This window comes from Polyodon spathula, chromosome 55 (genome assembly GCF_017654505.1).
Source record: "Polyodon spathula isolate WHYD16114869_AA chromosome 55, ASM1765450v1, whole genome shotgun sequence".
NCBI classification, from domain to species: Eukaryota; Metazoa; Chordata; class Actinopteri; order Acipenseriformes; family Polyodontidae; genus Polyodon; species Polyodon spathula.
Window position 1 is genome coordinate 527,521 of NC_054588.1, and position 12,295 is coordinate 539,815.

Sequence of the window (12,295 nt, forward strand, 5' to 3'; positions counted from 1 at the left end):
TTATTATTATTATTATTATTATTATTATTAGTTATATAATAGTTTTGCTTTGGTTGTAAAGTTCACCAATCAATTATAAAAGAAAAAAAAATATTAGTTTAAACCAGTACAAAAAAGTTTCTCAATTAATATAACAACAGAGTGAATTATATTGTGTCAAACTGAGCAGTATTTGGGGCACTGTCTCAAGCAATAACAGAACATGTAACAATAGAGTAAAAAGTAACACGATTGTAGCTGCACCCTGTCTACTGAATTGAAATTTACCTGTCGACCTCAGGGATACCCCCCCCCACCCCCCTCTTCAGTTTTCTGTAAAGAAATCTTTGTGAAACACTAGTCAGCTTGGCAACCGTTCAACGTTGTAACTCCACTGACTGTACCTCCCTCTCCCCTCTCTCTCCCCTCTCCGTCTCTATTGTGCCAAAGAGCTTAGAAATCTACCAAAAGACCACCCACTTAACAAGAGAGAAGGCTGTGTGTGTGTGTGTGTGTGTGTGTGCGTGTGTGTCAGTGTTTGTGTGTGTGTGCGTGTGATAGACGGGGAGTGGGGCACGATCAGCGCATAGGGGTCCTTGTTTTTTGGACGAGGACCCTGATGAAAATGTATTTTGAAGCGATCTTTGCTAACCTGTATAAAATTTGAGAACAAAGCAGGCAATGCCAGCATAATACACTGTACTCCACATTATATAACACTACAATACACTGTACTCCACATTATATAACACTATAATACACTGTATTCCAGCCCCATACTACATCCTATAACACTATAAAATAATATAATTATAGCAGCTACCCAACATGGTGTCTATAATTTTAATCTAGTGTATTATAGGCAGAGTTCGCTATTATTCCTGTGAACGGGTCAGAAGAAGGAATTTCTGACCGGGTCACTGAGGGTCAGCAATGATAGCCTATCAGCTTCGTGGATCTGCTTTTGAGTCATTGGTTTAGCCTGACCTTTGTCCCCTGCGGTTGTCAGGATTAAGGATGGATAATGTGTTGCCGTGGTGACCTCCATTGTCTGTGATTCTGTCGCCTCTTCAGTTTGCTAATCTGTGCATCAGATGAGAATGTGTGTGTGTGTGTGTGTGTGTGTGTGTGTGTGTGTGTGTGTGTGTGTGTGTGTGTGTGTGTGTGTGTGTGTGTGTGTGTGTGTGTGTGTGTGTGATGTGTGTGTGTGTGTGTGTGTGTGTGTGTGTGAGTGTGTGTGTGTGTGAGTGTGTGTGTGTGTGTGTGTGTGTGTGTGTGTGTGTGTGTGTGTGTGTGTGTGTGTGTGTGTGTGTGTGTGTGTGTGTGTGTGTGTGTGTGTGTGTGTGTGTGTGTGTGTGTGTGTTAGTGAGGGAGTGTGTGTGTGTCAGTGAGTGTGTGTGTGTCTGAATGAACTGTGTATGTGTCACTCACCAGAATATCACAGACGTACACCTCCCAAAAAAAGACACAAGTTACACCTCATTACACCTAGTATCATTGTGTTTGTGTGTGTGTCAGTGTTTGTGTGTCAGTGAGTAAATCTGTGTGTCTAATGTGTGTGTCAGTGAGTGTCTGTGTGACAGTGAGTGTGTGTGTGTGTCAGCATGTGAGTATGTGTGTGACTGTGTGTGTGTCAGCGTGTGTGTGTCAGTGAGTATGTCAGCATGTGTGAGTATGTGTGTGAGTCAGTGAGTGTGTCAGTGAGTGTGTGTCAGTGTGAGTGTGTGTGTGTCAGTAAGTGTGTGTGTGAGTATGTGTGTGTGTCAGTGGGTGTGATCATGTGTGTGTCAGTGTGTTTGTGTCAATGAGTATGTGAGTATGTGTGAGTATGTGTGTGTGTGTGTGTGTGTGTGTGTGTGTGTGTGTCTTCAGTGTATTTTAATATTGAGAGGATTAGTGGAGAGGGATCAGAGAGAAACAGAAGAAATAGAGTGAGGGAGGAGGAAGAAAGGACACTGATGAACGAAAGAAGGCCACTCACCCATTCAGTGCCTATCTCCAATTCCAAGTAGCTCATTGATCTCAAACTATAAGAAACTAAGCTGACAAACATTAGGCTTCTGCACTAGAGAAGGCACTCGTAGAAACATTTGTCAGCCTAGTTTCTTATAGTTAGTAGTAGATTTGTCATTCAAGGCTTTGAAATTACAAATGATTCAGTATCAGCAGTGTGAAGAAGAGTCTCCTTTAACAGCATGACTAGGTAACCCATTCCATCCCCTCCCCACTCTCTGTGTGAAGAAGAGTCTCCTTCAGCAACATGACTAGGTAACCCATTCCATCCCCTCACCACTCTCTGTGTGAAGAAGAGTCTCCTTCAGCAACATGACTAGGTAACCCATTCCATCCCCTCCCCACTCTCTGTGTGAAGAAGAGTCTCCTTCAACAACATGACTAGGTAACCCATTCCATCCCCTCACCACTCTCTGTGTGAAGAAGAGTCTCCTTCAGCAACATGACTAGGTAACCCATTCCATCCCCTCACCACTCTCTGTGTGAAGAAGAGTCTCCTTCAGCAACATGACTAGGTAACCCATTCCATCCCCTCACCACTCTCTGTGTGAAGAAGAGTCTCCTTCAGCAACATGACTAGGTAACCCATTCCATCCCCTCACCACTCTCTGTGTGAAGAAGAGTCTCCTTCAGCAACATGACTAGGTAACCCATTCCATCCCCTCACCACTCTCTGTGTGAAGAAGAGTCTCCTTCAGCAACATGACTAGGTAACCCATTCCATCCCCTCACCGCTCTCTGTGTGAAGAAGAGTCTCCTTCAACAACATGACTAGGTAACCCATTCCATCCCCTCCCCACTCTCTGTGTGAAGAAGAGTCTCCTTTAACAGCATGACTAGGTAACCCATTCCATCCCCTCACCACTCTCTGTGTGAAGAAGAGTCTCCTTCAGCAACATGACTAGGTAACCCATTCCATCCCCTCTCCACTCTCTGTGTGAAGAAGAGTCTCCTTCAGCAACATGACTAGGTAACCCATTCCATCCCCTCACCACTCTCTGTGTGAAGAAGAGTCTCCTTCAACAGCATGACTAGGTAACCCATTCCATCCCCTCACCACTCTCTGTGTGAAGAAGAGTCTCCTTCAACAACATGACTAGGTAACCCATTCCATCCCCTCACCACTCTCTGTGTGAAGAAGAGTCTCCTTCAGCAACATGACTAGGTAACCCATTCCATCCCCTCACCACTCTCTGTGTGAAGAAGTGTCTCCTTCAACAACATGACTAGGTAACCCATTCCATCCCCTCTCCACTCTCTGTGTGAAGAAGAGTCTCCTTCAGCAACATGACTAGGTAACCCATTCCATCCCCTCACCACTCTCTGTGTGAAGAAGAGTCTCCTTCAGCAACATGACTAGGTAACCCATTCCATCCCCTCACCACTCTCTGTGTGAAGAAGAGTCTCCTTCAGCAACATGACTAGGTAACCCATTCCATCCCCTCACCACTCTCTGTGTGAAGAAGAGTCTCCTTCAGCAACATGACTAGGTAACCCATTCCATCCCCTCACCACTCTCTGTGTGAAGAAGAGTCTCCTTCAACAACATGACTAGGTAACCCATTCCATCCCCTCACCACTCTCTGTGTGAAGAAGAGTCTCCTTCAGCAACATGACTAGGTAACCCATTCCATCCCCTCACCACTCTCTGTGTGAAGAAGAGTCTCCTTCAGCAACATGACTAGGTAACCCATTCCATCCCCTCCCCACTCTCTGTGTGAAGAAGAGTCTCCTTCAACAACATGACTAGGTAACCCATTCCATCCCCTCACCACTCTCTGTGTGAAGAAGAGTCTCCTTCAGCAACATGACTAGGTAACCCATTCCATCCCCTCACCACTCTCTGTGTGAAGAAGAGTCTCCTTCAGCAACATGACTAGGTAACCCATTCCATCCCCTCACCACTCTCTGTGTGAAGAAGAGTCTCCTTCAACAACATGACTAGGTAACCCATTCCATCCCCTCTCCACTCTCTGTGTGAAGAAGAGTCTCCTTCAGCAACATGACTAGGTAACCCATTCCATCCCCTCACCACTCTCTGTGTGAAGAAGAGTCTCCTTCAGCAACATGACTAGGTAACCCATTCCATCCCCTCACCACTCTCTGTGTGAAGAAGAGTCTCCTTCAACAACATGACTAGGGAACCCATTCCATCCCCTCCCCACTCTCTGTGTGAAGAAGAGTCTCCTTCAGCAACATGACTAGGTAACCCATTCCATCCCCTCACCACTCTCTGTGTGAAGAAGAGTCTCCTTCAGCAACATGACTAGGTAACCCATTCCATCCCCTCTCCACTCTCTGTGTGAAGAAGAGTCTCCTTCAGCAACATGACTAGGTAACCCATTCCATCCCCTCACCACTCTCTGTGTGAAGAAGAGTCTCCTTCAGCAACATGACTAGGTAACCCATTCCATCCCCTCACCACTCTTTGTGTGAAGAAGAGTCTCCTTCAGCAGCATGACTAGGTAACCCATTCCATCCCCTCACCACTCTCTGTGTGAAGAAGAGTCTCCTTCAGCAACATGACTAGGTAACCCATTCCATCCCCTCACCACTCTCTGTGTGAAGAAGAGTCTCCTTCAGCAACATGACTAGGTAACCCATTCCATCCCCTCACCACTCTCTGTGTGAAGAAGAGTCTCCTTCAGCAACATGACTAGGTAACCCATTCCATCCCCTCACCACTCTCTGTGTGAAGAAGAGTCTCCTTCAACAACATGACTAGGTAACCCATTCCATCCCCTCACCACTCTCTGTGTGAAGAAGAGTCTCCTTCAGCAACATGACTAGGTAACCCATTCCACCCCCTCATCACTCTCTGTGTGAAGAAGAGTCTCCTTCTCTCTGTCTCCACATCATATCCTGCTGTGAGTCCTCTAGTCGTAAAGTGAGGTAGAGGGGGAAAGATATGAAACACTGATGCAGGTTTTAGCTGAAGTCTGCTTTGCTAGTTTTTTGCGTGTGTTTCTGATTGAAGTTGTGTTTGAAGTTATGGATGACCCATAGTATCACAAGATCCACTCAACAAAACAAACAAGTACAGGAAACATATGCTTCTGTAGCAGATACTTACTTAATTGAGTTATCTTGGGAATTAATCCCAACTACTAATTTTGTTTTAACTTGTATTCCAATTATTTTGTAATATCCAGTGTGTTCAGATCCATCAATCCTGGTGAGAACTTAACATCTACACAACGTTAGACTGAATTACTAATAATACAGTGCGTAGTAACAGATCAAAAACAAATGCAGACAGTATAAAAAAGTATAATATCAATGTATTTATAGCACAGACTAAGAACACAAAATAGAGAATTCCTAAATACTAGTGTTATAACTAGCTTAATGTGAGTAGAAAGGAGATTTAAGAGTCAGTGTTGCATCACCCTTGAATTCATGCCATACGTTTACATAAGAGTCAGAAATGCTTTCATATAACCTTTGAATTCAGAATATGCAATAACTTAGATTTGTATCCATTTCAACAAACATTATTTAGATAAGGATTCATACACATAGTCAATGCACCAATTGAAGTAATATGAAAAGTAGTTTGTATTTAATAGTTACATGACAAGGTTCCAAATGCATCTCATTAGTTAGTTGCAGCTGGATGTCTTGTGGTGGCGTCAGCAGCAGGAAGTTCAAACAGAAGAGCAATCTTGCAAGCAGGAACAGGATACTTTAGTTGATGCAATCATTGGGAGATACGAGACCACAAGTACCCAGTTTTTATTGATCTCGGAAGGTGCACTGAATTGAGTGGAGAAATGACGAAGAAAGTATGTGATCTTGCTTAGGCAGGTAGTTTTTCAGGTAGGCATGCATCGCTCATGCACACTTTACACTGATGAAGACATTAGCTTGACTTTCTTAGTTAGAGTCTTCTTTTTTTTTTCTCTGTAGGTGACAACGCAGAAAAAGCCACTGATGACAGCAGGCCTCTGACAGACAACCCCGCAGTGTGCGATCAATGCTGTGCGCAATTCAGCCAGCATAGTGAACTCCTACAGCATCACAAGCACTGTCCCTCCAACCAGCTGGTCATCATCCCACCCTGCTCTAGCAACGACCCCTCCCCTTTCCCTACAAAACAAGAGGGTCACACAAACACCTCCCTCAATCCCAGCTCCTCCCACCCAGGCCACACCCCTTACAGCTTCAGCCCCTCCCAGCCCGGCTCCCATAGAGGGACCAGGAAAGTCCCATTCGGTGAGGTGGGGCCTTTTGCCCTGCAAAAACAGAGTGGAAGAGACATGGCCTCTCCAAAATTAGGAGTTTCAGCCTTCACCAATACCCCTTCTCCTACACATCCCGGTTCTTCCACTCCAGCCTTTGACAGTGTGCCTAGCCCAACTACCCCTCCCAATTTCGGGGAAGGGAAAAACTTTTTAAGCATCCCCATGATTTTGGAAGAGCTGCGGATTCTGCAACAGAGGCAAATCCACCAGATGCAAATGACAGAGCAGATATGCCGACAGGTTTTACAGCTGGGCTCCCATAATAATAATTATAATAATTATCGGAATACCAGTTTAGAATCATCCCCCATCTATAATTCCATTCTCCATACAGAATCGTCCCCGCAAATCCTTAAACCCATCAATCCGGGTTTGCTTCGATTGCTAGTCCCGAATTCCATTTACAAAACCGAAGACGGCAACCCTGGGCATAAACCCATAGCTGCCAGCGCACCATATCTCCCCAAATTCGGCCCTGATCTCCAAAACCTTTCTCCCAGTTTAGGGGCCACTCTGGGCCACCTAGTGCCACCCACTTTGAGAGATTACCCAGTGTCCTTTGAGAAATCCGGAGGGGAAGACCGCCACCGTTGTCGGTTTTGTGGCAAAACGTTCGGCAGTGATTCCGCCTTGCAGATCCACTTGCGATCTCACACAGGGGAGCGCCCTTATCAGTGCACCATCTGCCTGAATCGATTCACCACCAGGGGCAATCTGAAGGTGCATTTCCACAGACACAGGGAGCATTATCCTCATGTTTCTATGAATCCGTATCCCATGCAAGAAACCAGTGACGCCAGTAACAATAACGAAAATGAGTTTGGAAGGTCATCCAGTATCCCAGGATCCTCCAGCACAGCTTCCACCCCCTCCCCCAGCTCCAATCTCATCCCCTTCCCTTTTTCCGCCCCCCACCAAAAAGTTCCCACGATCCCCCTGCCACCCAGCATGGACCTGGCCCTGCTGACGACCGCCCATTCCTTGCTGTCCCTAAATCGGCCTCCATCCAATGCGGGAGAGGGCAAACCAGACGAAAACACGCCTCCGCAGTCACAGGTCCCGAAAATCTTGCCTGGTTTCGTTTTCAGCCAACTGCGGCCGTCCGGGCCATATTCGTCTTTTTCCCCTCTCCCCAAACCGTCCGAGACATCCAAACTGCAACGCCTGGTGGAGAACTTGGACAAGCAGTCAGCTGTTACTCAGATTCTGAGTTTGAGTGGTGATGCCGCTAACGGGCACCAGTGTACCCTATGCCATCGAGTTTTAAGCTGCCCGCGTGCATTACGCCTACATTATGCCACGCATTCTGGAGAGCGGCCTTTCCGGTGCAAGGTTTGTGGCCGCGCCTTTTCCACCAAAGGGAATTTGCGTGCCCACCAGGCTACCCACAAATCCCGACCCCTGGCCCGCGCCCAAAACTCCTGCCCCATATGCCAACGCAAATTCACCAATGCAGTCGTTCTCCAGCATCACATACGAATGCACCTGGGTGGGCAAATCCCCAATCTCCCCAATATTTCCACCGCACTCCCTGGGTTGTTACCAGAAGCTGGGAGGAGAGTTTCAGATAAAGGGAATATGGGCCCCCAGCTGAAAAGCGAGGGAGAGAGGGAGGAAGAAGAGGAAGGAGGTGACGAAGCCGGGCAACCCTCACCAACTTCTGCCCCGGAAGGCTCCGCTACAAGCAATTCCGAAGGGTGCGCCAACTGCAAAAAAAATGGTAGCCCCTCCAAAATCGGGGGTTGCGAACATTGCAACCCCAGGGTCCATCACCCCGAATTGGGTGATTCTGAGATCCAGGGTTCATCTGAAAACGAGGGGGTTCCCTTTCTTGCAGAGGATTATGTGAGTCACGTCAGCCCTGGGGTGAATTTCATCCCAGAGACCCCAGCTGGCTCTCCCTACCCACCCACACCAGGCTCTCTGGCTATCACCCCCCCTGCTAATTCATCTCAGACCCCCAGGAAGCCCCCCCAAACAGGCCGACAGCACCTGTGCCTGTCCTGCAACAAGACGTTCTCCTCCGCCAGCGCACTGCAGATCCACGATCGGATTCACACGGGAGAGAAACCGTACAGCTGCGCAGTGTGCGGGAGAGCGTTCACTACCAAGGGCAACCTGAAGGTGAGCCTGTGTGACCAGATGTCTGTACCCACCCCTGTGTGTCCTTGTGTGTGTGAGCGAGAGAGGGGTGTGTGTGGCTATGTGAGTCAACACAATAGTGTTACAATTAGAAATGCCAAAAGGAACTTCAGAACTATATAACATTGTAAATCCCTGTATAGAACTGTAGCAGCTATACGACATGGGGTCTATATAATGTTATTTGTCTTCAATTCAATGACAGACATTTCGATTAGATCCCTTTCTCAATCTCTGCAATTCAATGACATACTGTACGTTTCCACTAGAAGTCTTTCACAGTGTCTTCAATTTAGTGACAAACGTTTTGGCTAGAAGTCTTTCTCAGTGTTTGAATTTGATTTCACAATCTTCTATCTCATGGTGACTCAACCCCTGATTGGTGCCCTCTTGTACAGTACTGTTTATCCCTGATTAATGTGGTTATTGGTTGTGCTCTTGATTGACTTTCTCTCTGTTTCAGCAGCATGTAAGACTGATTCACAAGACCACAGTGGCACTTGTGGTTTTTAATATTCATGTATATCTCTCTTGCCAGGTCCACATGAGCACCCATGTGTGGAGCAGCACCCCTCCTCCAGCCAGGAGAGGACGGCGGCTCTCCTTGGACCACTCCGCCCTTGTCCCTCTGCTGCCTACAGACCCCCTGTCCTTCCCTGCAGCTCCCCCAGTGGTCGGGGTGAGCGGGGGAGGACCTCTGTCCTTCTGGAACCAATACACAGCCTTCCTGTCCAATACGATGGCCCCTAAGCACAAAGAGGCAGGGCTTACAGCCACTGCAGCCAATAGAATTGTCCCTCCTGCCCCAGTTGCTGCTTCTGTTGCTGCTGCTCCTCCTATCCCGCTCACTCCCCCGCCATTGGCTGCAGTTCCTGTTGTGGGAGACGCGGGTTTGAGTTCCAGAGACACAGGATTGACTGAGACTAACCCGGCAGCTGAGACACCCCTCCCCCCAGTGGTCAGGGCTCCTGAGGGGGTTCCAGATAAAGAGATTGGCTCTGAGAGAAGAGGTGGCAGGGAAGAGGTGGAGTCTCTAGTGGAGCAGAGGCCAGGGGATCTCGATACAGACAGCAAGGAAACGGTTGCTGAAGAGATTCACTGGGAGAAAGAGCTGCCTTGATTTGAATTTCTCTTGGTTCTAGAACACCATAAATAGGGGGTTTCATGGCTGTAAAGGAACACTAGAACATTTAGATTTTTGGATCAAGGAGAAGCAGCCGAGATGTTTGTTGTTTTTTTTTCTAGCGCGAAGAGAGGCTATAGAACGAAATGTTTTTAGGGGGGGGGGGAATATGTTTGAAAAATCTAGAGCGTGGAATTCTAGAAAATTTGTGTTGCTTTTAGAACAACAGAAATCTAGAACATGTTATTTTCTTGTGGCGGAAGACTTGAAAAACAGTGCTTAAAGTCAGAGCACTGCAAAAATATTTTTTGAGGAACAAATGGATCCATTTTGAGAAATAGAATCCTACAATTTAGGGGAAAAGACAACCATGTCTGGACACTAGATAACGTCATTGTATAAAGACAGCTACAGATAGCTATTATAGAACTAAAATATTAGTAATACTCTCTAGATAATAAAACTGTAGTGGAACCAATGTGTTATACTTGATAAGTTCCAGAGCTAGAGGAACTCTAGAACAATGACTTGAAAAGGTTCTAGAAGTTATCTAGCTCATATTCCAGCTGCTGTGTCGTGATCACTGTGCAGACTGACCCCCTCACAAGGGACGTCTCTTCTCTTACTGTTCTCCATGTTTGAAAGATGTAGGAATTGATTTAGCTAAGTAGTTAGTTTTCTTATTAACTGTTGTCCCTTTTTTTAGATTAAGCAAGACGGGGCTAGCACACTCCTCTTATATCAAGTGTATTTTCTCATGTCCAGTGTTAAACAAAAAAAAATTAAAACTAAGAAAACTTTTTGTGTTTTTTTTTTTTTTGGGGGGGGGGGTTGGGGGGTTAATATTTGAAATCCGCTCCTCCCTCCCCGTAATTCTGTCTCTAATATAAAATACAAGATTGCTTAACATTCATCTGAGGGGTGCATGGTAGCGACCTCAACATAGACTCCCAGTAACACATTACAGCTGTCAGATTGCATTTCCCAGTAACACATTCCAGCTATCAGATTGCATTTCCCAGTAACACATTCCAGCTATCAGATTGCATTTCCCAGTAACACATTCCAGCTATCAGATTGCATTTCCCAGTAACACATTCCAGCTATCAGATTGCATTTCCCAGTAACACATTCCAGCTATCAGATTGCATTTCCCAGTAACACATTCCAGCTATCAGATTGCATTTCCCAGTAACACATTCCAGCTATCAGATTGCATTTCCCAGTAACGTGACTGGAACAGTTCCTTTTTCAGACAGGTAGCAAAATGTGGTGACGGGTAGTTCCTTATAGTTAAATTTTAAAAAAAGGACTGCAGCAATGCATGCAATCAGAAAGCGCTTCTGCGGTGCTTGTCAGACCTCACAAATCACATGGAGGCACTTTTCACATCATCTCACAAGAAAACAGCGACAGAGGAGGGAGCAAGTGAGGTCCATAGCCAGATCTTCAAAGAATATCTCCAGCTGCAGCCTGAACAAACCGGGGAAAAAATACCTCTGTACATTTATTACATCACCTTAAACATGAAGGCCACCTTTTTACCATTATTTTCGTTCAGATAAAGTCAGAGAAAAACAACATATGAATCCAAATTAACATGTATTTATATAGTATAAATACAGTATAATCGTAAATCTCGAAAAACTACTCACTTCTACATCTTTTGTAGTCATTTTTGTATTACTTTAGTATAAATACATGTTAATTTGGATTCATATGCTGTTTTTTTCTGACTTTATGTGAACGAAAAGACACACATTTGCCCGTTTTCCCATTGGAAATAGTGATATTTTGAAATATCACTGTCCTGGTCACAAAAGCAAAGTTTGTTGGGAATAATAGCCATTTTCTATACTTTTGAGGCATAAGCAATTAGGAAATAACACTTACTACCCAGGAACAAAAATTGTGTTACAAAGTGTTATCTGTTTAATCATTGTGTATATCACATGTTTAAATTGTAATAACCGATCTATCTCTATCTGGCATTTTGTACATTCAGCATGTTTTGATTAGGAAACAGTGAGTTGTTAAGATCTGCTATATACATATCCGATGCTGGATTTTTAAACTACTGTAGCGATCTCGGTTCCCGCAGGCAGGCGCATCCCACAGGGCGAGGCAATCCACACACACAGAGGGCGGGGTTTGGACCCGGGACCTCTCATACTAAAGCATAGCACCTATACCGCTGTACAGAAGAGCCGGCTCCTTTGCAAGGACCGTGTAGCGGGCTGGTGTCTCTGTTTCTGTGATGACGTCACCTACCAGCCCTGCTGCTGCCTTCCCCCGTGCACGCTACACTTTGATTGTGTTATTTTATGCTGTAATTTAACGGTGCAATGCAGTCAGTGAATTGAACTAAAAAAACAAAGCCCCAGTTTTTCACTCTGGAAAGCGGGTAACCCTGTGTGTGTGTGTGTGTTTTGACAGTCCAATAGCAAGGTTTCCCTGTGCAGCATACATTGTAATTCTGCTGGCCGGTATATGATGGCTTCACGTCCTGAGTTTCAAACTTGCTTGCCCCCTAACAGATTGAGTTTTTTTTTTTCCAAACTTGTTCTTTTTCCAATCACGTCATTGTGTCTTTCCCCCCCAATCGTGGGGGGAAAAGGGGGGGGGGGGGTTAAGTAGACCAGCTAATGTAATAGCCCAGTCACAAATAACAGCATTTCAAATGGCTGCGGTCGCCTTTGTCCCTCCGCCGCCCGGGCGCATTGTCTCCGCCGCTTTTACTAGCTGCGTATCCCGGACGATGCTTTGCTGTTCGCAAAATTTTCTTGACAATCAC

General features: G+C 45.8%; 1 protein-coding gene across 2 annotated transcripts in view; it reads left to right on the forward strand.

Annotated features, from left to right (window-relative positions):
• Positions 1 to 10,262, forward strand: part of si:ch211-212k18.5 (sal-like protein 1) — a 25,293-nt gene extending 15,031 nt beyond the window's left edge. For both annotated transcript variants that reach the window (XM_041239485.1, XM_041239484.1), the window contains exons 2-3: positions 5,902 to 8,360; positions 8,917 to 10,262. In XM_041239485.1, the coding sequence (XP_041095419.1) occupies positions 5,902 to 8,360; positions 8,917 to 9,498 (3,041 nt within the window). In that variant the 3' untranslated portion in view covers positions 9,499 to 10,262. The remainder of the gene's footprint in view (positions 1 to 5,901; positions 8,361 to 8,916) is intronic.
• The last annotated feature ends 2,033 nt before the right edge of the window (positions 10,263 to 12,295 follow it).